Source organism: Coregonus clupeaformis, unplaced genomic scaffold (genome assembly GCF_020615455.1).
Source record: "Coregonus clupeaformis isolate EN_2021a unplaced genomic scaffold, ASM2061545v1 scaf0307, whole genome shotgun sequence".
Lineage (NCBI taxonomy): Eukaryota > Metazoa > Chordata > Actinopteri > Salmoniformes > Salmonidae > Coregonus > Coregonus clupeaformis.
Genome location: NW_025533762.1, coordinates 103160 through 128774, shown reverse-complemented (window position 1 = coordinate 128774; position 25615 = coordinate 103160). Strand labels below are relative to the sequence as shown.

General features: G+C 41.6%; 1 protein-coding gene across 4 annotated transcripts in view; it reads right to left on the bottom strand.

Annotated features, from left to right (window-relative positions):
- The window catches only part of LOC121539680 (protein FAM184A), a 129965-nt gene that overhangs the window by 26466 nt on the left and 77884 nt on the right, over positions 1-25615 (bottom strand). For 3 of the 4 annotated variants that reach the window (XM_041848353.2, XM_041848352.2, XM_041848355.2), the window contains exons 12-16: positions 23362-23489; positions 21664-21848; positions 12596-12742; positions 12013-12151; positions 6264-6368 (exon numbers count right to left, since the gene is read on the bottom strand). In XM_041848353.2, the coding sequence (XP_041704287.1) occupies positions 6264-6368; positions 12013-12151; positions 12596-12742; positions 21664-21848; positions 23362-23489 (704 nt within the window). The remainder of the gene's footprint in view (positions 1-6263; positions 6369-12012; positions 12152-12595; positions 12743-21663; positions 21849-23361; positions 23490-25615) is intronic. The other variant, XM_041848354.2, reaches the window with a different exon arrangement.

Genomic DNA, 25615 nt, shown 5'->3' with positions numbered 1-25615 from the left:
GAGGGGCACCTGCCAGTAGCCACTGCGCAGATCAAGGGAGGAGAACCACGAGGACCCTCTCACGTGGTCTAGCGACTCATCGATCCTCAGTAGGGGGTAAGTCTTTAGTGGTGACAGAATTTAGGCCCCTGTAGTCAACACAAAACCTAAGTTTACCCACTTTCTTAGGCACCATGACGACCGGCGCGGACCATGGGCTATCTGATGGCTCAATTAAATCAGCCCGCAACATGTCAACAATAGCTGTGTATGCTGCTTCCCTCCTGGCAAGGGGAATACGACGGGGCCGAATTTTAATGGGTCGGGCGTCCCCAGTGTCTATTTCGTGCTGAACTAGGTGTGTTTGCCCTACCTCATCTTCCCCCCAAGCGAAGCTATCTTTAAAGTCCAACAGCAGCTGCTTTAACTGTCTCTGTTGTCTCTCATCCAGACCCTGACAGTTTTTCAGCCACACAGCTTCGACGGTGTGATAGTTTCCTCCTTCCCCCCCCATCGGGCTGATGGGGTGAAGAAGCCAGTGTGTTTTGGGCTACTGGGCTGTCTGTGCTTGCACTGTTATGGGGAGTGAAGGCCGTCGCTGCCGGAGACAGTTGCTGGGATGGCACAACGACCAAGGGAGCAGCCGGGACGACCGGTGGAGTTTCGGCAAGCTCCTGAAGGCGACATTCCCACTGTGGGCCCCCCCGACTGCCTCAAAGTGCCCGAAGCTAAGTCCAACTGAGCCCCACAGTTTTTCAAAAAGTCCATTCCCAGTATACAGGGGTCCTGCACCACTGCTACCCACACCGGACACCCCACAGTTCTCCCCCCCCCCCACAGTCACAGACAGCTGACACTTCCCTAACATGGGGGCTAGCTCCCCCGTGACAGTCCGCAGCTGGACAAGGGTCGGCTCCACCCGCACCCCAACAGGTAGTATCTCTGGTCTCACCAGGGTTACTGTAGAGCCCGTGTCGACCAGGGCCAAACATTCCACCCCCTCTACCTTGACGATGACATTGCAGAAGTCCCCAATGGTGGTACGTCCCACCACAACTACCGGACTAGGAAACACGGCGGCAGCTACACCCTGGGGGAGCACCAATGTAATGACCCGGCTGGGTCATAAAGGAAAAAGAGACGGACACCAGGTGTACAGGGCAGAACACAGGTTTGTTCCTAAACTGGGCTATTGTTCAGGGCTATTGTTCAGGCCACAGCCCATGCCGCTAAATTCCGAATGTACACAAATATACAATGTCAAGTTAAGGGCAGACTCATAGGAGCAGATCAGGGTCCCGAATAGAAGAGAGAGAGAGATGAGACAGTAACCCCTATTTATGCATTTCAAAACCCAGCGGGATTACCCATCATACCCCCCCAACCTTTCCATCTGCCCTCGCATAGTTAACCCCTGCTAGCACCCATGAGAACAATAACACACCCACGAACACAAAACACAATACCGGGTCGTTACAATATCTATGTTTCCCTTATTTAGGTTTTCGTACAGATGTTCACAGTGATACTGTTGGAAAAGGTCAGACATTTCAGTTGCCCAGGCTCCCCCTATGGATAGCTCTCATTGAAAAACTTTACTAGCTATTCTGGCAGTTGGCATATCCAACAGTCTATTCCAAAGTCTCCCCATACATGCTTTCCATCTCACCTCACAGGGTTCACAGCCCATGTCCCCAGTTATTGCAAGTATAGGTGCAAACTTGTGGACACCTAAAAAGTAACGTACTACTCTGTTATGGACAGAGTAGTACTCTGTTATGGACATGTTCGTTTTTGAGATACCTCTTAGCACCCCACACTCCTTCTGAATAGTCCAGAACAGGACACACACGTCTGGTACAGTTTGGAATACGTAGCATAACCAATATCTTTGAGTGTTTTTGTAATTCCCCCAAGAGCTCTACTTGCTGAGTCGGCCAGGGCAGATGTTCCATATAGAAAGATAATATTTATAATTGCTAGTAAACTCAAGAATGTCTTCACCAAAACAAAACTGAAAAACACTTCTCTTAGTACCTGGTTGTCTAAAAGTATTATCTGTGTTTTTGTCTGGTTGATCCTGAGTCTCAATCTTTTACACCAATTGACTGCAAATAATAACATTTTCTGCAGGTCTTGTTCAGTTTCTGCCTGAAGGTAAGGAGGTGCCATTCCCCTCACAGCTCCGTAGGCAAGCACCATGGTCTTGTAGCAGATGCGAGCTTCAACTGGAAGCCAGTGGAGCGTGCGGAGGAGCGGGGTGATGTGAGAGAACTTGGAAAGGTTGAACACCAGACAGGCTGCAGCGTTCTGGATGAGTTGTAGGGGTTTAATGGCACAGGCAGGGAGCCCAGCCAACAGCGAGTTGCAGTAATCCAGACGGGAGATGACAAGTGCCTGGATTAGGACCTGTGCCGCTTCCTGTGTAAGGTAGGGTCGTACTCTGCGAATGTTGTAGAGCATGAACCTACAGGATCGGGTCACCGCTTTGATGTTAGCGGAGAACGACAGGGTGTTGTTCAGGGTCACGCCAAGGTTCTTTGCACTTTGGGAGGAGGACGCAACGGAGTTGTCAACCGTGATGGCGAAATCATGGAGCGGCAGTCCTTCCCCGGGAGGAAGAGCAGCTCCGTCTTGCCGATTACATTGTTATTGATTGTTGTATTGTTGGGTTTTGAGTTTGCAAGAAAGACTGTACTTGTGCATGTGGGGCCCCGTGTAGCTCAGTTGGTAGAGCATGGCGCTTGCAACGCCAGGGTTGTGGGTTCGATTCCCACGGGGGGCCAGTATGAAAAATTTATGCACTCACTAACTGTAAGTCGCTCTGGATAAGAGCGTCTGCTAAATGACTAAAATGTAAATGTGATATTAAAATTGAAACTTGAAACTGCCAAGCCTCCTTACTCCTGATTGGTCAGTTCAGTGGAGCCAGATCCTTATCACTCCTTCTGGCTGTTGGAGAGGGGAAAATATATTAAGTGAGTTGGGGCCTTTTTTGGCCCTGCCTCTGGGAGCCTGTCAGCCTTTTGCCTGTCAGCTTTTGACATGATGAGAAAGAGTGAGAGAAGTCCTACCTGCAAGATATTTTGTGAGTAGTGCTATAAACGTACTTGAAGAGGTTATTTTTTTACCATTCAGGGACCTCATCTCAAACACTCATGAAAACATGACAACATTATTGTCTACACTAAATAATGTGACTTTGGTCATTAAAAATGCATATGCATGAAAATAAAGACTTTTAATTTTGGAGAGAATTCTGGACACTAGGGGACACCTAGGCCTTGTTATGGATAAAAGTCTATAAAAGATAGATTGGTATAAGGTACCTGCTCCATTTTTTGGGCACATGTTGATAAGATATTGGGGAATCACTGGAGGGGAATATTGACCCACTGAGCATCTCTGAATAGTCACCTCAGTGTACAGGTAAATAAACACACTAGGCGTTTTGTTATATTTCAGTCTTCTGTGATGTATATAAAGTGAAATATTGTGATGCAAACTCAAAATTGAATACATTTCAACTCTATATCTGATATGGTACAGGTGTCTTATTTTATTATGCCGGCTCTGTGTGACCCTGATTTAGCCCACTGCAGTAAAAGGTTTTAATGAAACGGTGTCCCTTGTAACAATTGTTGTTACCAGGTCCTAGCCTATTTATCAAACCTGGTATTACATGTGGATTCGATGGTTGTGGCACCTTGTAGTTACATATAACAAGGTCATATTTTAGCTTGAGTTATTAACATGGTAATTCACAGGTGACTTTCAAATGTGTAATTACATTAGTTACATAGTGGAACAAGAGAATATGTAATAATATCAGTAGTTACACATGTGGAATAACCTTCAGCAAGTGAAGGTGTAATTACACAATCCTCGTTCCAATTGTGTAATAACTGATCCCTCAACAACCCCATTACCATGTAATTACATAGTAAAATCTATGTAACTACTATGTTGTTTACATAGTTATTACTGTGTTACTTACATAGTAATAGGGGCAAATTAATGTAAAGTGTTACCAAATATGGTGTTGGATCTTTGATGTGATGGGGCTGTTTTGCTTCCACTGGTTCTGGGGCCTTGTTAAGGTCAATGGCATCATGAACTTCACCCAGTACCAGGTTATTTTTGCCAAAAACCTGGTTGCCTCTGCCAGGATGCGGAAACTTGGCCGCATCTCAGTCTCCAGACATGAACCCCATTGGATATCAAGGATCTGGAAAGATTCTGTATGGAGGAATCCCTCCCAATGTGTTCTCCAATCATAAAACATCTGTGACCAACCGCAAAATTTGAAATTGTGTTTTTTCTACATTGGATAAAAGTAGAGACTCAGAGCTAGAAAATTGTATATCATACACTACAATTGAGGAACAATGGGAAAGTAATTCTGCTTTGAAAGTTGATAAACTTGTAACCCCACTTTTGAGAAAATGGCACTAATGTTTTGGTACACCTACTGGAGACCTCTTCTTTGTTTACACGCATTCAGCATCGTTCACACCCTCTTAAGCATTAGCCCCACCCATCTCTTTAGGGATTCACATGTGAGGCCATGTGCTAAACAGAGTGAGTACGGTAGTGTACTAAACAACCAAAGATTTCAAGACTAAAGGCTGGTTTATACTACATCTATCGACATGCCTATGCAGTTGTAAAATATATACCTTACGTTAGCCTAACGTTATATCCTAATTTGACTTTGGTGCAGGTCATGTTGTTCTTCACGTTACCGTCTCTGGTAAACACACACTATATCAAATAAAATCGATGTTATTTGTCACATGCACAGGATACACAAGGTGTAAACAGTACAGTGAAATGGTTACTTGCATAGTGGAGTCTTTTGTTTAGACATGTAGCTAGCTAGCTAGCTAAACAATTAACCATAATCCCAACTCATAACGTTACTACCCTGCATGAATCTACAGGTAGCTAAAACTAACCAACTAGATTCAATGTTAGCTAGCTAGCTAACATTAGGCTATAACTAGCAATGCAAATGGCTCTGAGATACGAATAATATTACTACCCAGATCATAAACATAATGTTAGCTAGGGAGCCAGCCAGCCAGCTAAGGTTAGCTAGGTAGCTAACAGTACGCTTTAACTTGCTAAGAAAACAACTTTCTATCATACTCTGCTTCCACCGGGCATTTCACTGATTTCAAAACTCAGTCCTCCAGAAAGTGGAGAGCTTTGGCAACACATTTGCAGTTCTTCGTGATATCTTTCAAAAAAAGCTGTGTTACAAAGGATTACCTACACATACTGAGCAGCTCATGTTATAGACAGAAGCATGCTACATGGCAGACCAATCCGAACTGATCTCTCGGCATGTCCAGCCCTATTTGACCCTATTTGACCAAGAAGGAGAGTGATGGAGTGCTGCATCAGATGACCTGGCCTCCACAATCACCTGACCTCAACCCAATTGAGATGGTTTGGGATGAGTTGGACCGCAGAGAGAAGGAAAAGCAGCCAACAAGTGCTCAGCATATGTGGGAACTCCTTCAAGACAGTTGGAAAAGCATTCCTCATGAAGCTGGTTGAGAGAATGCCAAGAGTGTACAAAGCTGTCATCAAGGCAAAGGATGGCTATTTGAAGAATCTCAAATATAAAATATATTTTGATTTGTTTAACACTTTTTTGGTTACTACATGATTCCATATGTGTTATTTCATAGTTTTGATGTCTTCACTATTATTCTACAATGTAGAAAATAGTAAAAATAAAGAAAAATCCTTGAATGAGTAGGTGTGTCCAAACATTTGACTGGTACTGTATGTTCAAATGCCTCTCTTGTGAAGTAGTGACCCGCGACATCTGCCTAGTTTCCTGAAACAAGTCACATTTCAGAAAAAAGCTCAGTGCCGTTACCCTTGCAAGGGGAGGGTGCCGGAGTACTGAAAACAGGGGTGCCAATAATTTGTGCCTTTCTTTTTGAGAGAACGAAAATATGACTCTCTTTCTCTAAGTAATTATATAAAATAATCCCCCCCCCTCCCCTCCCCCCTTTTTTATACATACAATATAGCAATTTTTTGCTCATTTTTATCAATGGACCTGACTGTTTATTATGTACCTATTAAATATCAACCTTAAAGCAAAAAACGTATCAGTTGTGGATCAGGTGTGTACAACAATTTTATGTATGTCTTTTGGTATGCATACCAGATTCAATCAGTATATTGTTGATCAAGTTGATCAGTATATTGGTGTTTCTAATTGAATTAGTATAACCTGAGCAGGTGTTCAGTGGATAACTAACCTTGATGAGAGGGTTAATGACTCCAACATTAGGACTGGCATTGAACACTTTGTTGAAGCCAGTCTCTCTGTTGACCAGCTCCAGCTGATAGAACTTCTTGTCGTCCTACAAAAAAAACAGGAAAGACTGGTCAGTTCATGTCTGTAACAACTTCTTGTTGTCCTACAAACAAAACAGGAAAGACTGGTCAGTTCATGTCTATAACACAAGGACCACTTTGGAAACAAGCGTTTTAATTACTGCTTTGAAGTGGGGATCCAATGGACATCTTGTTGTATTATTTCATACCCAAATAAATAACATTCTAAATGTTAGTTAGAGGACTGACACGGATAGAATGAGGCCACACTCAGAGCCACATATACCAAGGTCCCAATTTAAGTCAATGAAAGAAACGCCCACTGTAGGTTCACTTAGAATGTTTATGCTGTATTTTATGGTAAAGCTGTTCCTCTGGCATATAATGTCATTGGCTATTGACAGGAATCCACGCCACACCTGTCCTTAAAATACAGTGTTAACATTCTGAGTTAACCCTCAGTGCGGATTTCCTTTACCTGCAACTGATTTAATTGAGTTAGGGCCCTTAAGTGTTTGCATCAGTACAATGTGTTGTATTATTCACAGGGAATGTTTGTAAAATCATTAGAAGTTGTAAGAAGGTAAAATAAACTCCACTAAAAGGAGGAAATCTTAAGGTAAAGTGTATATAAATTTAAAAAGAATTTCATGATTTCAGCTTTCTTTTTTGTTTATTTTTTCCCCTTATAGCAGGTGCAAACACTTAAAATAAGACCATCTGATTTGTAGCTAGATGGTAGATATTCAAACTCAAAAACTTTAGTCAAGAAATCCTCTAGTCACATCTTGGCCACAAATGCTGAGTGGGTATTTTTCTATTTTTTTGATGTGTAAATTCAGATATTCCACACATTGAAATAAATCAAGGGTTAATAAAAATCCATGAATCATGGCATACAATCAAAGATTGTCAGTGCTTGTTCACAGTTTGAAGCTCCCATTATGAGTGTCAGTGAGAGGGTATTTGTTTAGTAAGCTTAAAAACCCAGCTAAGTGATGGAGCTAGCTGGGGGGGTTCATGTTGATGCCTCTTACACTTTTGCGCTATCCTTAGTTGGTTCCCAAAATGTTTCTGGTAGGTTCAGAAACTAGTGCTGCAGTCCAATTCTCTCCCTTTCTCCATGAAGTGTGCACTCATTCACTCTCCCTCATTGACTTAATATCATTGGATAGGTGTGTACATGGGCTAGATATGTATTTCTTACACCATGCTTTTAAATCCATGTGGGAGAGTGAACGAGTGTGAGAACTGCCAAGAAAAGGTTTATAAAGATTCTGTCATATACGATTTCAGGAGCATTCATGACTATGGAAATTAGTTTTTCCAGACCATGTGATCTAACCAGGGACCTAGTTACTGCAATAGTTGACTATAACAGTATATACATTTTAGGGCCTATCAGGACATCGTGGACAATTGGGTAATATTTGGTTGAGACGCTGATCAATGAGTTATTCACCCACTCAAGTAAACAGGAAAAAGTTTGTTGAATTCCCAATGTGTTTTCACTATGCTTTCAACCATCTAAAAGCAAAACCAAATTCCAATGGAAAAACAATGTCAGCTCCTGTAAGTCGCTCTGGATACGAGTGTCTGCTAAATGACTCAAATATAAATGTAAATGTAAATGTATGGTTTAGTTGTCACCTAAATGTGTTATCACTGTGCTTTCAACCATTTAAAAGCACAACAAAGTTCAAATGGGAAAACAATGTCAGATGTAGCTCAGTTGGTAGAGCATGGCGCTTGCAACACCAGGGTTGTGGGTTCGATTCCCACGGGGGACCAGTATGAAAAAAAAAGAAGGAAAAAAAAGGAAAAAGGATGCACTCACTAACTGTACAGTGAGGGAAAAAAGTATTTGATCCCCTGCTGATTTTGTACGTTTGCCCACTGACAAAGACATGATCAGTCTATAATTTTAATGGTAGGTTCATTTGAACAGTGAGAGTCAGAATCACAACAAAAAAATCCAGAAAAACACATGTAAAAAATGCTCTAAATTGATTTGCATTTTAATGAGGGAAATAAGTATTTGACCCCCTCTCAATCAGAAAGATTTCTGGCTCCCAGGTGTCTTTTATACAGGTAACGAGCTGAGATTAGGAGCACACTCTTAAAGGGAGTGCTCCTAATCTCAGTTTGTTACCTGTATAAAAGACACCTGTCCACAGAAGCAATCAATCAATCAGATTCCAAACTCTCCACCATGGCCAAGACCAAAGAGCTCTCCAAGGATGTTAGGGACAAGATTGTAGACCTACACAAGGCTGGAATGGGCTACAAGACCATCGCCAAGCAGCTTGGTGAGAAGGTGACAACAAGTTGGTGCGATTATTCGCAAATGGAAGAAACACAAAATAACTGTCAATCTCCCTCGGCCTGGGGCTCCATGCAAGATCTCACCTCGTGGAGTTGCAATGATCATGAGAATGGTGAGGAATCAGCTTAGAACTACACAGGAGGATCTTGTCAATGATCTCAAGGCAGCTGGGACCATAGTCACCAAGAAAACAATTGGTAACACACTACGCCGTGAAGGACTGAAATCCTGCAGCGCCCGCAAGGTCCCCCTGCTCAAGAAAGCACACATACAGGGCCGTCTGAAGTTTGCCAATGAACATCTGAATGATTCAGAGGAGAACTGGGTGAAAGTGTTGTGGTCAGATGAGACCAAAATCGAGCTCTTTGGCATCAACTCAACTCGCCGTGTTTGGAGGAGGAGGAATGCTGCCTATGACCCCAAAAACACCATCCCCACCGTCAAACATGGAGGTGGAAACATTATGCTTTGCGGGGTGTTTTTCTGCTAAGGGGACAGGACAACCTCACCGCATCAAAGGGACGATGGACGGGGCCATGTACCGTCAAATCTTGGGTGAGAACCTCCTTCCCTCAGCCAGGGCATTGAAAATGGGTCATGGATGGTTATTCCAGCATGACAATGACCCAAAACACAAGGCCAAGGCAACAAAGGAGTGGCTCAAGAAGCAGCACATTAAGGTCCTGGAGTGGCCTAGCCAGTCTCCAGACCTTAATCCCATAGAAAATCTGTGGAGGGAGCTGAAGGTTCGAGTTGCCAAACGTCAGCCTCGAAACCTTAATGACTTGTGCAAACCTGGTGGCCAACTACAAGAAACGTCTTACCTCTGTGATTGCCAACAAGGGTTTTACCACCAAGTACTAAGTCATGTTTTGCAGAGGGGTCAAATACTTATTTCCCTCATTAAAATGCAAAATCAATTTATAACATTTTTGACATGCGTTTTTCTGGATTTTTTTGTTGTTATTCTGTCTCTCACTGTTCAAATAAACCTACCATTAAACGTATAGACTGATCATGTCTTTGTCAGTGGTTTTCCCTCACTGTAAGTCGCTCTGGATAAGAGCGTCTGCTAAATGACTAAAATGTAAAATGTAAAAAATATTTTATTCATTATACAACAACTGAATGCGTTATCACTGTTCTTCATCTAATAGCACAACCAAATGACCTGTACAAGTAGATGTATCTACTGCTTGGATAGTTCCATCTGTGCTAACTCAACCAAAAATCAAAGTTAAAGAATAGGATTAAGCTAATCCTATTCTTTAACTTCGATTTTTGGTTGAGTTGGAGATATGAATCCAACACATTATTTGTTGACCTGTCATCAAGTTATTAGGCTATTTACTGTATTGAAAAAGTGATACTGAATTGTGTTTGGTTGTCAACAAACCAAATATCAACATTTGAAGGAGATGTATCTACTACTTGGACAGTTTCATCTGTGCCACTGGCTTAGTCCTATTCTTTAACCTTTGATTTTTGGTTGAGTTGGAGACATAAATCCAACATGTTAATTGTTAACTGCTATTTAGGCCGGGACTCAATCTGATACGCATTATAGCGCCCTTGACATTTAAAGGTAATTTCCATTGCATTTACCGTGAATGCGATCTCTGTGAATGTCAGGGAAAATGCCTTTAAAAGCCGAATTGGCTGCTGTCCAGCGCGCTGTGCTATAAATTAAATCCTGGCCTTACTGTATTGCAAAAGTGATATCTAATTGTATTTGGTTGTCAACAAAACCAAATATTAACATTTGAAGGAGATGTATCTACTACTTGGACAGTTTCATCTGTGCCACTGGCTTAGTCCTATTCTTTAACTTAGATTTTTGGTTGAGATGGAGACGTGAATCCAACATATAGAGTGCCTTTTATATCCCTCAGGCATTATGTGTGTACATTTTGCACATACACTCTAACTCAACTCTGTTTTCATTCAAATTAATTGTGTTTTCACTGAAAATCTAAATGTTGGCATGTCCCAGGTCATGTTTTTCCAACTTCTAGGAAGATTTTAACCCACTTAACCCCAATATTTCACCATCATTGGTAAAGCCCTAGTTCTTTGTTGCTTTGGGAAAGTAATTTCTGAAGATTTTTACTTAAGATAATGTGATTCCTAATTAATTGACATTTGTCACTCAAGTTTAAAGATGTAATCGGCAGTAAGGGGAATCAGTGCCACTGGCCACCACCGTTGTTATTGTTTTTGTTGCCGAGCTGAGGAGCATGGTAAAAAAAATTGCTGTTCATATTGTGCTCTTCCATCGCGGATGATACAATGATGTCCAAGGGGTAAAAACGTGTTTGTTGTTGTAATATCGTAAACGGACGTGGCAGTTTCACCATTTAGGGGAAGGGGATACCTAGTAAGTTGCACAACTGTATACATTCAACTGAAATGTGTCTTCTGCATTTAACCCAACCCCTCTGAATCAGAGAGGTGCGGTGGGCTGCCTTAAATCGACGTCCAGGTCATCGGCGCCCGGGGAGCAGTTGTTGTGGGGGTTAGCTGCCTTGCTCAAGGGCAGAATGGCAGATTTTTCCACCTTGCCGGCTCAGGGATTCGAATAAGTAACCTTTTGGTTACTGTCCCAACGCTCTAACCACTGGGATTCCAGCTTTAAGGTCAACCCTGTAACGTGAACAGAACTCTCGTATTCCTTTAATATATTATTTTTGTCAAAATAGACATTGAGCTGGTTCAAATATTTTTGGCCATTTTCTGGTGGAAAACTGGGCCCATCGAGCATAACACGTCAACGCTGTTACCCATAGATAGATAGGCTAGAAATGTTTTAACAATTTCAACAAAAAAGTGCACACAACAAGCTTCTATTTCCTCTGTCACAAGGGGAGATGAAATCTAAGATGAAATCGTCAACCCTGTCACTTTAATAGTCACTTTTCCTGTTCTTCATTTAACCTCTTGAGATGGGAAAACATGTTTGTTATGAAGTTGAACATGTGCTCTTTGTGACAGAATGTTAAAATTAGGTGAAATAGTTATTGTTGACAAAATTAAATGACCAAAAATTCACTCTACTTGTGGAATAACACAATAATGTAAAAATAATGTTCAGGGACAACAGTGCTCAACCAAATGGAAATTACTTTATGTTCTGGGAAGGTTTCTTGTTAGTTGACCGACTACCACCCATTTCCTGAGGATTACTTTTCTACTGAATTCTACTGTGTCAGATCTCAAAAATGGAATTGTGGAATTGCATACAATTATAATGGGATTAATTGAATGGTAGCAATGACAATGTCTCCCCTAGTCAAATTTACTTAAAGTCATGTTTATTGTCCCCCCAATGTTCAAGTGAAACCTACGCCCTTGAGTTGACCACCCACCACCAGTTTCTTGACAAGGGCCTCTCGCTCTGTCACCATGTCCTTGAGCTCAGCAATGACCTGTAGGTCCTCATGACGACTCTCTCTGTTCCGAAACTTATCCTCTGTCCCCTCCAATCTAGACCAGGGTGACACACGAAAACAAAAAATCTGCATTAGTTAACCATAAAAAGTATAAAATTGCCATCTAGATGCCACACAGTACCTTATGTGGCGTCTAGATGGCGCACACATTGAAAGATATCTAAATTAGGTCACCACAGACTGCATTAAGTATGTAAGCAGAACAACGGGAGAGGATTGTACATCTGTGTATCAACATTTCAACAGCGGCATAACATTCTTGCACACATCATCGGACAAAAATTACATTTGAGGAGAGATCACTGGCATTTGATTGCTCACACGCGCACGCGCGCGCGCACACACACACACACACACACACACACACACACACACACACACACACACACACACACACACACACACACACACACACACACACACACACACACACACACACACACACACACACACACACACACACACACAGTGCCCTTACAGTATCTGGAGGGCAGAGATCTTGTCCCTCAGTAGCTCCTGGGCTTTGTTGAAGTCTGAGAGCATGATCTGAGTCTCTCTATGGTGAACAGCACTCAGCTCCCCCAGCTCTCTCTCATGTCTCTTTGTCAGGTCCTGTTCATAAGCCCTGAGGCACAGAGAGAGAGACAGAGGTCAGTCACATATTAACACAGTAGTACCACACTGTTAAGTTTAAACCAGGGTTGTGTTCATTTCTATTTCAGCAAATCTGAAATGCCATTTCAGTTCTGTCCTGAGTTTTTGTGTGCAGTCATCAGTCATCGGTTTAAATGCCCACGTAAATGATGCACACATATGTACCCAAAGTGAAGGCATGGCCTTCCACGAAGTGTGAAAACACCATAGAACATCTTAAAAATCTAATCCATTTAATCTGACTAGATCTGAAATTATCCCCAGTGGCTGAACGTAAACAAAGCTTGGCAGCCAAGCCATGTTAAAATGAGCCTCTTTACACTCTCCAGTTAAAGCAAGCTAAAAATAACAATAATGGATTTATATAACAGGCACTGGGAGCTCCACTCCTGTTAGATTTGTACCTCTCTTCCCATATCTAATGATGGAATTTATCCTAACACAACAATGCCTTTCCCCAAATCCTAACTGCAATACAGTCTCTGCTTAACTGGTTGTGGATGTTGTTGAATTCAAGTGGAATAAAAGAGGGATGTGTATGTTAGTCACCTCCAGAAGATACACCTAGCATGTCCTGGGAGATGGGACTTTATTTATATCTTGAGAGGAGGGAGACTTAATACTATAGGATGCGCCACAATCAAGTCTGAATAAATCTAGCCACAGAGCATATCATTGTGCCAGAGATAGAAGTCTTCAGTAATCTCTGGCTACATACAGTGTATTCGGAAAGAATTCAGATCCCTTCCCTTTTTCCACATTTTGTTACGTTACAGACTTATTCTTAAATTGATTTTTTTTTAAATTCCCCCTCATCAATCTATACACAATAACCCATAATGACAAAGCAAAAACAGGTTTTTAGAATTTTTTTGCAAATGTATAAAAAACAGATACCTTATTTACTTAAGTATTCAGACCCTTTGCTATGAGACTCGAAATTGAGCTCAGGTGCATCCTGTTTCCATTGATCATCCTTGAGATGTTTCTAAAACTTCATTGTAGTCCACCTGTGGTAAATGTTTTGGAAAGGCACACACCTGTCTATACAGTTGCAATGCATGTCAGAGCAAAAACCAAGCCATGAGGTAGAAGGAATTGTCTGTAGAACTCTGAGACTGGATTGTGTCGAGGCACAGATCTTGGGAAGGGTCCCAAAAACTGTCTGCAGCATTGAAGGTCTCCATGAACACAGTGGCCTCCATCATTCTTAAATGGAAGAAGTTTGGAACCACCAAGACTCTTCCTAGAGCTGGCCGCATGGCCAAACTGAGCAATCGGGGGAGAAGGGCCTTGGTCAGGGAGGTGACCAAGAACCCGATGGTCACTCTGACAGAGCTCCATAGTTCCTTTGTGGAGATGGGAGAACCTTCCAGAAGGATAACCATCTCTGCAGCACTCAGGCCTTTATGGTAGAGTGGCCAGACGGAAGCCACTCCACAGTAAAAGGCACATGTCAGCCCGCTTGGAGTTTGCCAAAAGGCACCTAAAGGACTCTCAGACCATGAGAAACAAGATTATCTGATCTGATGAAACCAAGATTGAACTCTTTGGCCTGAATGCCAAGCGTCAGTTTGTCAAATTTCTGCCCTGCTAGAGCTGCCCCGGTCAACTGTAAGTGCTGTTATTGTGAAATGGAATTGTCTAGGCGCAACAATGACTTAGCCGCGAAGTGGTAGGACACACAAGCTCACAGAACGCTGAAGCGCATAAAATCGTGTGTCCTCGGTTGCAACACTCACTACCGAGTTACAAACTGCCTCTTGAAGCAACATCAGCACAATAACTGTTAGTCGGGAACTTCATGAAATTGATTTCCATGACCGAGCAGCCACACAAAAGCCTAAGATCACCACGTGCAATGCCAAGCCAATCACTAAGGACCCTGGGACTAAACACCTCCCTCTGCAACTGGATCCTGGACTTCCTGACGGTCGCCCCCAGGTGGTAAGGGTAGGCAACAACACATCTGCCACACTGATCCTCAACACGGGGGCCCCTCAGGGGTGCGTGCTCAGTCCCCTCCTGTACTCCCTGTTCACCCATGACTGCATGGCCAGGCACGACTCCAACACCATCATTAAGTTTGCCAACAACACAACAGTGGTAGGCCTGATCACCGACAACGATGAGACAGCCTATATGGAGGAGTTCAGAGACCTGGTCGTGTGGGGCCAGGATAACAACCTCTCCCTCAACGTGATCAAGACAAAGGAGATGATTGTGAACTACAGGAAAAAGAAGAGGACCGAGCACGCCCCCATTCTCATCGACGGGGCTGTTGTGGAGCAGGTTGAGAGCTTCAAGTTGTCCACATCACCAACAAACTATCATGGTCCAAACACACCAAGAAAGTCGTGAAGAGGGCACGACAAAGCCTATTCCCCCTCAGGAGACGGGAAAAATGTGGCATGCGTCCTCAGATCCTCAAAAGGTTCTACAGCTGCACCATCGAGAGCATCCTGACTGGTTGCATCACTGCCTGGTATGGCAACTGCTCGGCCTCCGACCGCAAGGAACTACAGAGGGTAGTGCGTACAGCCCAGAACATCACTGGGGCCAAGCTTCCTGCCATCCAGGACCTTTATACCAGGCGGTGTCAGAGGAAGGCCCTAAAAATTGTCAAAGACTCCAGCCCCCCTAGTCATAGACTGTTCTCTCTGCTACTGCACGGCAAGCGATACCGGATCGCCAAGTCTAGGTCCAAAAGGCTTCTTAACAGCTTCTACCCCCAAGCCATAAGACTCATGAACAGGTAATCAACTGGCTACCCAGACTATTTGCATTGTGTGTCCCCAATGGAGAATGCTACCTGCCCCAATGCATAGTGCCAACTGTTATGTTTGGTGGAGGAGGAATAATGGTTTGGGGCTGTTTTTCCATGGTTCGGGCTAGGCCCTTTAGTTCCAGTGAAGGGAAATGTTAACACTACAGCATACAATGACATTCTAGACGATTCTATGCTTCCAACTTTGTGGCAACAGTTTGGGAAAGGCCCTTTCCTGTTTCAGCATGACAATGCCCCCGTGCGCAAAGCGAGGTCCATACAGAAATGATTTGTCGAGATCGGTGTGGAACAACTTCACTGGCCTACACAGAGCCCTGACCTCAACCCTATTGAACACCTTTGGGTTGAATTTGAACGCCGACTGCGAGCAAGGCCTAATTGCCCTACATCAGTGCCCGACCTCATTAATGCTCTTGTGGCTGAATGGAAGCAAGTCCCCACAGCAATGTTCCAACATCTAGTGGAAAGTCTTCCCAGAAGAGAGGAGGCTGTTGTAGCAGCAAAGTGGGGACCAACCCCATATTATTGCCCATGATTTTGGAATTAGATGTTCGACGAGGAGGTGTCCACATACTTTTGGTCATGTAGTGTAGTTTGAGAACTGCTGAACACTGTACAATTCTATATTTTGACATCTTAAATGTATCAATTTACAACAATTTATGTTGGAAGGTAAAACCAAATTATATGTGGATGTGGCTGTAAATACTTAATAATCCTCCTCCATCAGTCAGTGTGCTTCAATAGGACAAAGTGGAAAGAGTCACTCTATGTGATACCATTGGGAATTATAGTGTAATGTACAATGCACTGCTGAAATACCTGGGTTGTACAGTATATAGTAATATATTTCACTAATTATCAGCATTTCATTGATACGCTGTAAGCTGATTAATTTTGTCAAGCAGAGAGACAGGTGATACTATATTAGTTGACAAGTCACATAGAAAAAGTGATATTGTGCAATGTTGCATGGGGCAGAAATGGAATACATTACATTCCCCAAAAATATTTTGGCTGCCCTTAAATTTTGGTAACTTCCATAATTTCTATCCCTTGTGTGATCAAAGGTGTGATCATTGAAGACATATTTCACAATGTAATCGAATGAAATAAATATCATGTTTAGCAGGCAGTAGTTTCCATCAAGCCTGTCTTGAGCATTTGGCCATAGGTTCTCATCGACATCGCAGTAAATGTCCTCATTGTTCATGCACCTGGGGTAAAGCCTTTTGGCTTGGCGAAATCAAGCCTGACATACAGTAGGTCTGGATTGATGTCATTGCATGCCTCATCCATGGCCTGAAGGAGGGTGGTACACTCATGGGGATGGCAATCATACATCTTCCACCTGTATTGCAATTGTGTATTGTTTTTAACAGTCTTGTATTGTACTTATGTATTATAGTTGTCTTGTACGTGGCTTAGTTCATAAGAGCATGGCACTAGCAAGACCAGAGTTGTGGGTTCGATCCAAAATTGCACCAAAGCGAAAGAAAAAAGCTAACTTTACCAAATTTTGTTTGGTCAAAGAGTTTGTTTTTTTGGGGGGCAGAGCTCATTAGAATAATACCCAGCATACTTTGCAACCTTACATTTGTACATTTAAATTTTGGTCATTCAGTCAGTGCATTCAACTAAGGTAGATCAACAACCACATGTAAAAAGTTTATGTAACCGCTACTGAGGATGTCATTGTATTTAAACTGGTCTGTTGGTTAGCTGGTGGAGAAGCTCATGGATGAGCAAGAAGCAGATGGGAGCACAAAGCTCCCTACTGAATCTCCACTATACCATTGTTAATCAGAATTAAAACCTTTACATTCAAAGTGCTTTTTTCATTTAGTAGTTAGGATGAATGCAACTCAAAGAGCTAGAACTGACACAATTGTGTCATTTTGGAGGTACAGTACTTGCTCTAATTGAGTTGAAACATGTTTATCTGAATACATTTTGTCAATCTGACATAAACTTTTCTAACTATTATTTGTCAATTCAATAGTGTTTCGATAACACAATTCAATTAAGTAGATCTGTATTAATAATTTCATATAAAAAATTACCTGTTTCCATTATGTGTAACTACTGTCAAAAAATTAATTAAGTAGATCCAAATACACCAATAGCATTTTACTGTAGGCTACTGGTTTACAATACATTCTACCCCTTTATCTGATTATTTATTCTACATTTAAGGATACTGCAACTGTAAGACAGACATGTTTCTCAACATGCTCCAAACCTACCTACGGTAGGATTTTAATTTAAATGTTTACCCTTATTTCAACAGGGAGTCCCATTGAGACCAAGGTCTCTTTTACAAGGGAGCCCTGCATTTTACAATTTACACATTTTATAGAAGACAGGCAACAGTTAAAATACACAAAAATACACAAATCTAAAATACAATCATAGATAACATCTACATCTCTCAGCTACCATGTTTTCAATCAATACCCTAAACTTCCTGAGCAGCACCAGAACATCCGATTTCAATGAGATCTGCAATTTGTTCCAGCATGTGCGGCGCATCAAAACGAAAATGATTACAAATGATTAAAACATTGGTTTGCTGTAAACTTAAATAGGGGTATTGTAAAACAGTTGCCTACTGTAAAAACGTAGCATGGTGTTGTATGCCATTTCTGCCACATGCAACATTGTACAAGATCACCTTTTCTACGCAACTTGCCAACTGGTACAGTATCGCCGGTCTCTCTGCTTGAAATTCATCAGCTTAAAGTGTATCAATGAAATTCAGATTATGAGTGGAACATATTGTTATATACAACCCATGTATTTTACCAGTGCATTGTACACAACAATTCCAAATGGTAACACATACTGTAGAGTGACTCTTTCCATTTTGTACTATTGAAGCATACTGGCTGATGGAGAATGATGATGTGGTATTTACAGCCACATCCATATATGATTTGGTTTTACCTTTCAAAATACAGGTGTTTTTTTATTGCTTTGGTACTATTTTCACAAGTATAATGTCAAATTTCACAACTCTTAGTACAAAACTCAAAACAGATAATCAAAAAGGCATTTTTTTCTCAACTTTAAGCACATTTTCATTTGACTAAGTACAACACACAACATCACATAGTAACTTTTTCACCAGACCTAATCAGTGTTTCATCTATAAATACCTTTCATATAATGTAATTGCCTTCCACAATGCAATGCTCACAATACTTTTCATATGATTCTCTTCTCATTTGTTTAAATACATTTGACCATCACTTAATCCAACTGCGCTTAATGGTTAATCAGTTAACCATTTGGTAAACCTATAGATTTTAAACTGGTTTGTCTACTATATATGGATTTTGAGAACTACAGAGATAAAATGTGTGTTTGTAAAGTATAAACATCTAAATTACATGTATGACACATGATAACCATACATAATGACTACTCGTTATTTGTAATTGATTTCACATAGTGGTAACCACAATTGGTCACCATATAAAAGAGGATGTGTGAACACTGGAGCAGGATAGACAGAAAGAGAGAGAAAGAAATCGAAGAGCTCGTGGTCTAGGAGCCCGTCAGAGAGGTGGGTATGGGCCCTGTCAAAGAGATGGGCATTGGCCTTGTCAAAGAGGTGGACATCAGAGAAAGGGAGGCAGGTAACTGTTCTGTCTAATGAAGTCCGGGCCATCGTCGTTGACCATGTATTTTTGTATTTGTATTTATTATGCATCCCCATTAGCTGCTGCGAAGGCAGCAGCTACTTCCTGGGGTCCAGCAAAATTAAGGCAGTTATGCAATTTTAAAAACATTGCGATACATTCACAACAGATTTTAAAACACATTAAGTGTGTGCCCTCAGGCCCCTATTCTACTACCACATATCTACAACACAAAATCCATGTGTACGTGTGTGTATAGTGCGTATGTTATTGTGTGTGTGTGTATGCATGTGTCTGTGCCTATGTTTGTGTTTCTTCACAGTCCCCGCTGTTCCATAACGTGTAATGTTATCTGTTTAATATCTGTGGTAAACAGAGGCCTTTTAGTTCACCCCAATCAGAAAAGATCAACTGTCAATTTTATACTGAGGACATTTCGCCAAGAAAACTGGTAAGTCTGCAGGATATGCACTATGCTTTACCATGACATTTACAGTAAATTACATATTGTAATGAATGTAAATTCATAAAACATGTTACAGTATTCTTATAGTATGATCTATTGACAGTATACTCTGTTCTACCCTCAGAATTTACAGACGACCCCATGGTGGTGGCCGTGGCCGTGTGCTGACCGACCAGCAGGAGTGGGCAGTGGTGGAAATGGTGAGGGCCAGGAATGACATACGGCTGTCTGAAATAAAGCAGGCCATTGAGGAGAACGATGAACCCTTTGCCAATGTGGCATCCATCAGCCTACCAACAATCGCCTGCCTTTTGAAGAGGCTCCAGGTATCTATTAACCACATTTACCTGGTGCCTTTTGAGAGAAACAACAACCGGGAGAAACAACTGCGAGCCGAGTATGTTCAGGTAGAGCACTCATTACTGTATTACTGTTACTATTTGATGCACATGCTACTTCACAATATCATATTGAATCTATACTGTAAAAAAAAAAAATCAGCATGGAGGTGGAAGGTGTACGATCGCCATCCCCATGAGCGTGCCACCCTCCCTCTGGCCATGGAGGAGGCATGCGACGACATCAATGCAGACCAATGTCAAGCTTGGATTCGCCATGCCAAAAGCTTTTTCCAGTGTGCAAAGCTACTTTGAAGAACCTCAAATATAAAATATATTTTGATTTGTTTAACACTTTTTTGGTTACTACATGATTCCATATGTGTTATTTCATAGTTTTGATGTCTTCACTATTATTCTACAATGTAGAAAATAGTACAAAATAAAGAAAAACCCTTGAGTGAGTAGGTGTTCTAAAACTTTTGACCAGTAGTGTGTTTTGCATTGTTGCTTTTGGATTAACTGGTAGTTAAAATGACTAAATTGAAACGATATCATTATGTTGTGTTTTGGTGATTAAACCAATGATCTCATTACATTTTACAATAAACATATATTTTGAATCAATGGTTGTGTGGTGAGATATGTTTACAATCCAAATGAATGCACAATGACAGGTTTTGAAAGAAAGACTGGCCAGTTTGGAGTTTTGTACTAAGAGTTGTACCACATAGTGAAAATAGTACCAAAGCGATAGAAGAAAATAGTAAATTGATGTCAAATTGATACATTTATGAAGTAAAAATATTGACTTTAACAGTGTTCAAACTATGACCCCTTATTGATGTCACCTGTTAAATCCACTTCAATCAGTGTAGATGAAGGGGAGGACGCAGGTTAAAGAAGGATTTTTAAGCCTCAACAGTTTCCTGTGTGTATCAACAATGGTCCACCACCCAAAGGACATCCAGCCAACTTGACACAACTGTGGGAAGCATTGGAGTCACCATGGGCCAGCATCCCTGTGGAATGCTTTCGACACCTTGTAGAGTCCATGTCCGACAAATTGAGACGGTTCCGAGGGCAAAAGGGGGTGCAACTCCATATTAGGAAGGTGTACATTAACTAGGCACTACATAATTTAGGTTCAGTAGTTATCCGTTTTGAGCAGTTTGATTAAGTGATAGTTCATTGTATTGTTAACAAATGACAAGAAAATCATATCAAAAGTAAAGTGAATATTGCATTTTGAAAAGAAGATACTTTGATTGAATATGTATCCAAATTGAAAGAGTGATTTGGTGCAGTGAACAAGAGACTTTGTGAAATTGTTTGTTGTACTCACTCAATTGATAATGTGCTTAGAGTTTTGAAACATGAGCCATTTTGATGATTTCTTTAGATTTTTGTGCTTAGAGTTTTAAATCTATACCACTTACATCAAAAAAAAAATGCACCAAAGTGATTGGGGAAAAAACAGTAAAGCACACCTCACATGATAATGTGGGCTCTTGAAAAAGATAAGACTATTTTTCATGTCAATCTAGCATTTCTAAGACCATGACGGTCCACATATACTGAGAGATTTGGACGACCTGGGTACTACCTCACTCCAGGGGTCACTGAAAATAGATGCCAGTTTATGGGTCCCAGTACCTGATCTGCTGGTTGGCCTCGCTGCGGACTCGGAGCACCTCCTTGCCCTTGAGCTCCAGCTCTCTGGTGAGGGTGCTGATGGTCTCATTGAGGGAGTGGATCTCGTGGTCCAGGTCTGTGATACGGTTGGTTCTGCAGGACACCTCCTGCTGCAGGTCTGATATACTACCCAGCAGGTCCTCCTCCTGGTTCCAAGTCAGACAAGATAATAAAGACATAATCATAATTGTTGGGGTGACAATTCCAATCTAATTCAGTCAATTTAGGACGTGAATTCCAAATTCCCACATTTTCAGGGACAATTTTTATGACCCCAACTCTAGGGATAGCTATCAATAAGAATATTGTATTTGGTAAGAATACTGCCATCGGTAAGCATCCAATGGCCACCACAAAGTGAATTAATCCTATTGGTACAGAGCTTAGTGCACCTGCTCTAAAAACATAGGGGGGCTGCTTTGATTCCACCCATAACTAGTCCCACAACATTGCTACAGCCAATTCAATACTAATGGCCAGTATACCTATTACCAGCAGCTATACAATAATCTGCATCATTACATCCACTGTCCAATGAGTGTGTGTAAAGGGTTGCACCAAGAAACAAACTTGTTTCCCCTCTCTCTCTTCATTGAAGTGAGTTTGTGACAGCCAGGTATTACTCAAAACAAAAACAATAAGGTTACAACAATACTTCAACATTTCTAAAGCGGTTTACAGACTGTGTGTCCCAATATATAAATATTTGATTTGCGACCCTATACCTAATTAGTTTAATTTGGAAGAGATGTTGTAGAAGCTGCTTGGGGAGGCATGGGTAGATGCCAGCCCTAAGGCGCAGTCTACATTTCTAACTGGGGCATGTTAAAAGGCATAGCACTACATTAACTGAAATGAGTTGTCCTTGTATTTCTGAGAAATAAAAAAGAGAGCAAGGGAAGGAAAAAGAGAGAGGAGGGAAAGAGAGAGTGTGGTCCAACATAGGAAAATTATGCAATCGAAGTGCTCAGAAACGTATATAGAAATGCGTACACAGGAACCTTTCAGATCCTTTGTTGTTCTTCACTTATGTATTATGATTCACCCTAAAGTTTAAAGCACAGACTATGAGAAAATGGGTAATCTTGGACCTCTGGACAGTTTGCTTATCTGTACCACTTAGTATGTATCATCCTGCCCTATTATGTTTGTGTTAAGGAAATACCCGAATTTGCCAATGAAAAAAGCAACACTGAAAGCAGCATTTATTTTTAAATCGCAGTCTCAGTCTGTATATGAGATGCACACGATGTGATCACTAGCTGTTGTATTTCAAATATAATTATAATATTGTTTTGGCTACATCACAGATGCTTGGCAAACAGTGAGCTTCAGCTCCCAAGGGGTGAGTCCCAAATAACAATTTAGTAAAAAGAAAACACAAACACACCCAAAAAGTCCTTCTCTGGTCCTTTCTAGCCATGTGGTCAGGGGCTATGTGTATCAAGCATCTCAGAGTACGAGTACTAATCTAGGATCAGGCTAAACTGATCCTAGATCAGCACTCCTACTCTGAGACGTGTAATACATACACCTCAAGATATAATTTCACCCCCCCTAAATTGTTATGGTTATGATTAAGAGTGTGGTTAGGGGCAACTTCTACCTCAAGCAGCAACAAATACCATTAAGTAGTACAAGTGTCAACTCATGACTGACCTGTTGCTGACTCTGCTCCAGAGCACCCTCTAGCTCCAGTTTGGCAGCAGTATTCTCCTTCAGGTGGATCTGGCGCAGATGCTCTATGGCTGTTGCATGGAGGTGGTTCAGCTCAGAGCGCAGGGAGGCTACAGGGGAGGAAGAGGAGGAAGGGTGGGGGAACATGAAAGTCTTTGCACACTCTTGGCATTCTCTCAACCAGCTTCACCTGGAATGCTTTTCCAACAGTCTTGAAGGAGTTCCCACATATGCTGAGCACTTGTTGGCTGCTTTTTCTTCACTCTGCTATCTGACTCATCCCAAACAATCTCAATTGGGTTGAGGTCGGGGGATTGTGGAGGCCAGGTCATCTGATGCAGCACTCCATCACTCTCCTTCTTGGTAAAATAGCCTGGAGGTGTGTTGGGTCATTGTCCTGTTGAAAAAGAAATTATAGTCCCACTAAACCCAAACCAGATGGGATAGCATATCGCTGCAGAATGCTGTGGTAGCAAATGCTCATTAAGTGTGCCTTAAATTCTAAATAAATCACAGACAGTGTCCCCAGCAAAGCACCCCCACACCATAACACCTCCTCCTCCATGCTTTACGGTGGGAACTACACAAACGGAGATCATCCGTTCACCCACACTGCGTCTCATGAAGACACGGCGGTTGGAACCAAAAATCTCCAATTTGGACTGCAGACCAAACAACAAATTTCCACCGGCCTAATGTCCATTGCTCGTGTTTCTTGGCCCAAGCAGGTCTCTTCTTATTATTGGTGTCCTTTAGTAGTAGTTTCTTTGCAGCAATTCGACCATGAAGGCCTGATTCACACAGTCCCCTCTGAACAGTTGATGTTGAGATGTGTCTGTGACTTGAACTCTGTGAAGCATTTATTTGGGCTGCAATTTCTGAGCCTGGTAACTTTAATGAACTTATCCTCTGCAGCATAGGTAACTCTGGGTCTTCCATTCCTGTGGTTGTCCTCATGAGTGCCAGTTTCCTCATAGCGGTTGATGGTTTTTGCAACTACACTTTCAAAGTTCTTGAAATGTTCTGTATTGACTGACCTTCATGTCTTAAAGTAATGATGGACTGTCGTTTTTCTTTGCTTATTTGAGCTGTTCTTGCCATAATATGGACTTGGTCTTTTACAAAATAGGGATAACTTCTGTATACCACCCCTACCTTGTCACAACACAACTGATTGGCTCAAACGCATTAAGAAGGAAAGAAATTCCACAAATTAACATTTAAGAAGGCACACCTGTTAATTAAAATGCACTCCAGGTGACTACCTCATGAAGCTGGTTGAGAGAATGACAAGAGTGTGCAAAGCTGTCATCAAGGCAAAGGGTGGCTATTTGAAGAATCTGTTTAACACTTTTTTGGTTACTACATGATTCCATACGTGTTATTTCATAGTTTTGATGTCTTCACTATTATTCTACAATGTAAAAAATAGTAAAAATAAAGAAAAACCCTTGAATGAGTAGGTGTGTCCAAACTTTTGACTGGTAGTGTACATACATAGCACTACATTTACATTACAATTTTGCCATTCAGCAGATGCTCCCATCCAGAGCGACCCACAGCTAGAGCATTTATCTTAAGATAGCCAGGTGAGACAACCACATATCACTGTTGTATCCCAAACCATGTATCACATACATAATACAATAAATAATACAATACAAAATACAATACAAAATGCATAAAAATGTCTGTGTGTCTCTTCACAGTGCCTGTCGTGCCATAAGGTGTTCTTTTATCTGTTTTGTTAATTTGGTTTCATTGCTAGCTTGAGCTCTATTTAATACTGTGTGTTTCCCAACCTCTGTTCTGGACCTGAGGACTGTGAAGACACCTCTGATCGCATGTCTTGTGTGATACCGATGAGTGTCCAGCCTGTGTGCCAACTGCTTGAACAGACAGTTTGGTACCTTCAAGACCTCGCACAAAGACCAATATTGATGCAGTCAATCTCTCCTCAACTTTGAGCCAGGAGAGATTGACATGCATGTTATTAACATTTGCCCTCCGTGTACATCTAAGTGAAATATGTGCTGCTCTGTTTTGGACCAAATGCAATTAGCCTATGTCCTTATTTGCCGCACCTGACCACACAACTGGACAGTAGTCCAGGTGCGACAAAACTACGGCCTGTAGGACATTTCTGGTTGACTGTGATATCAAGAAAGCAGAGCAACGTCTTATCATGGACAGACCTCTTCCCATTTTAGTAACCATTGAGTCTATATATTTTGAC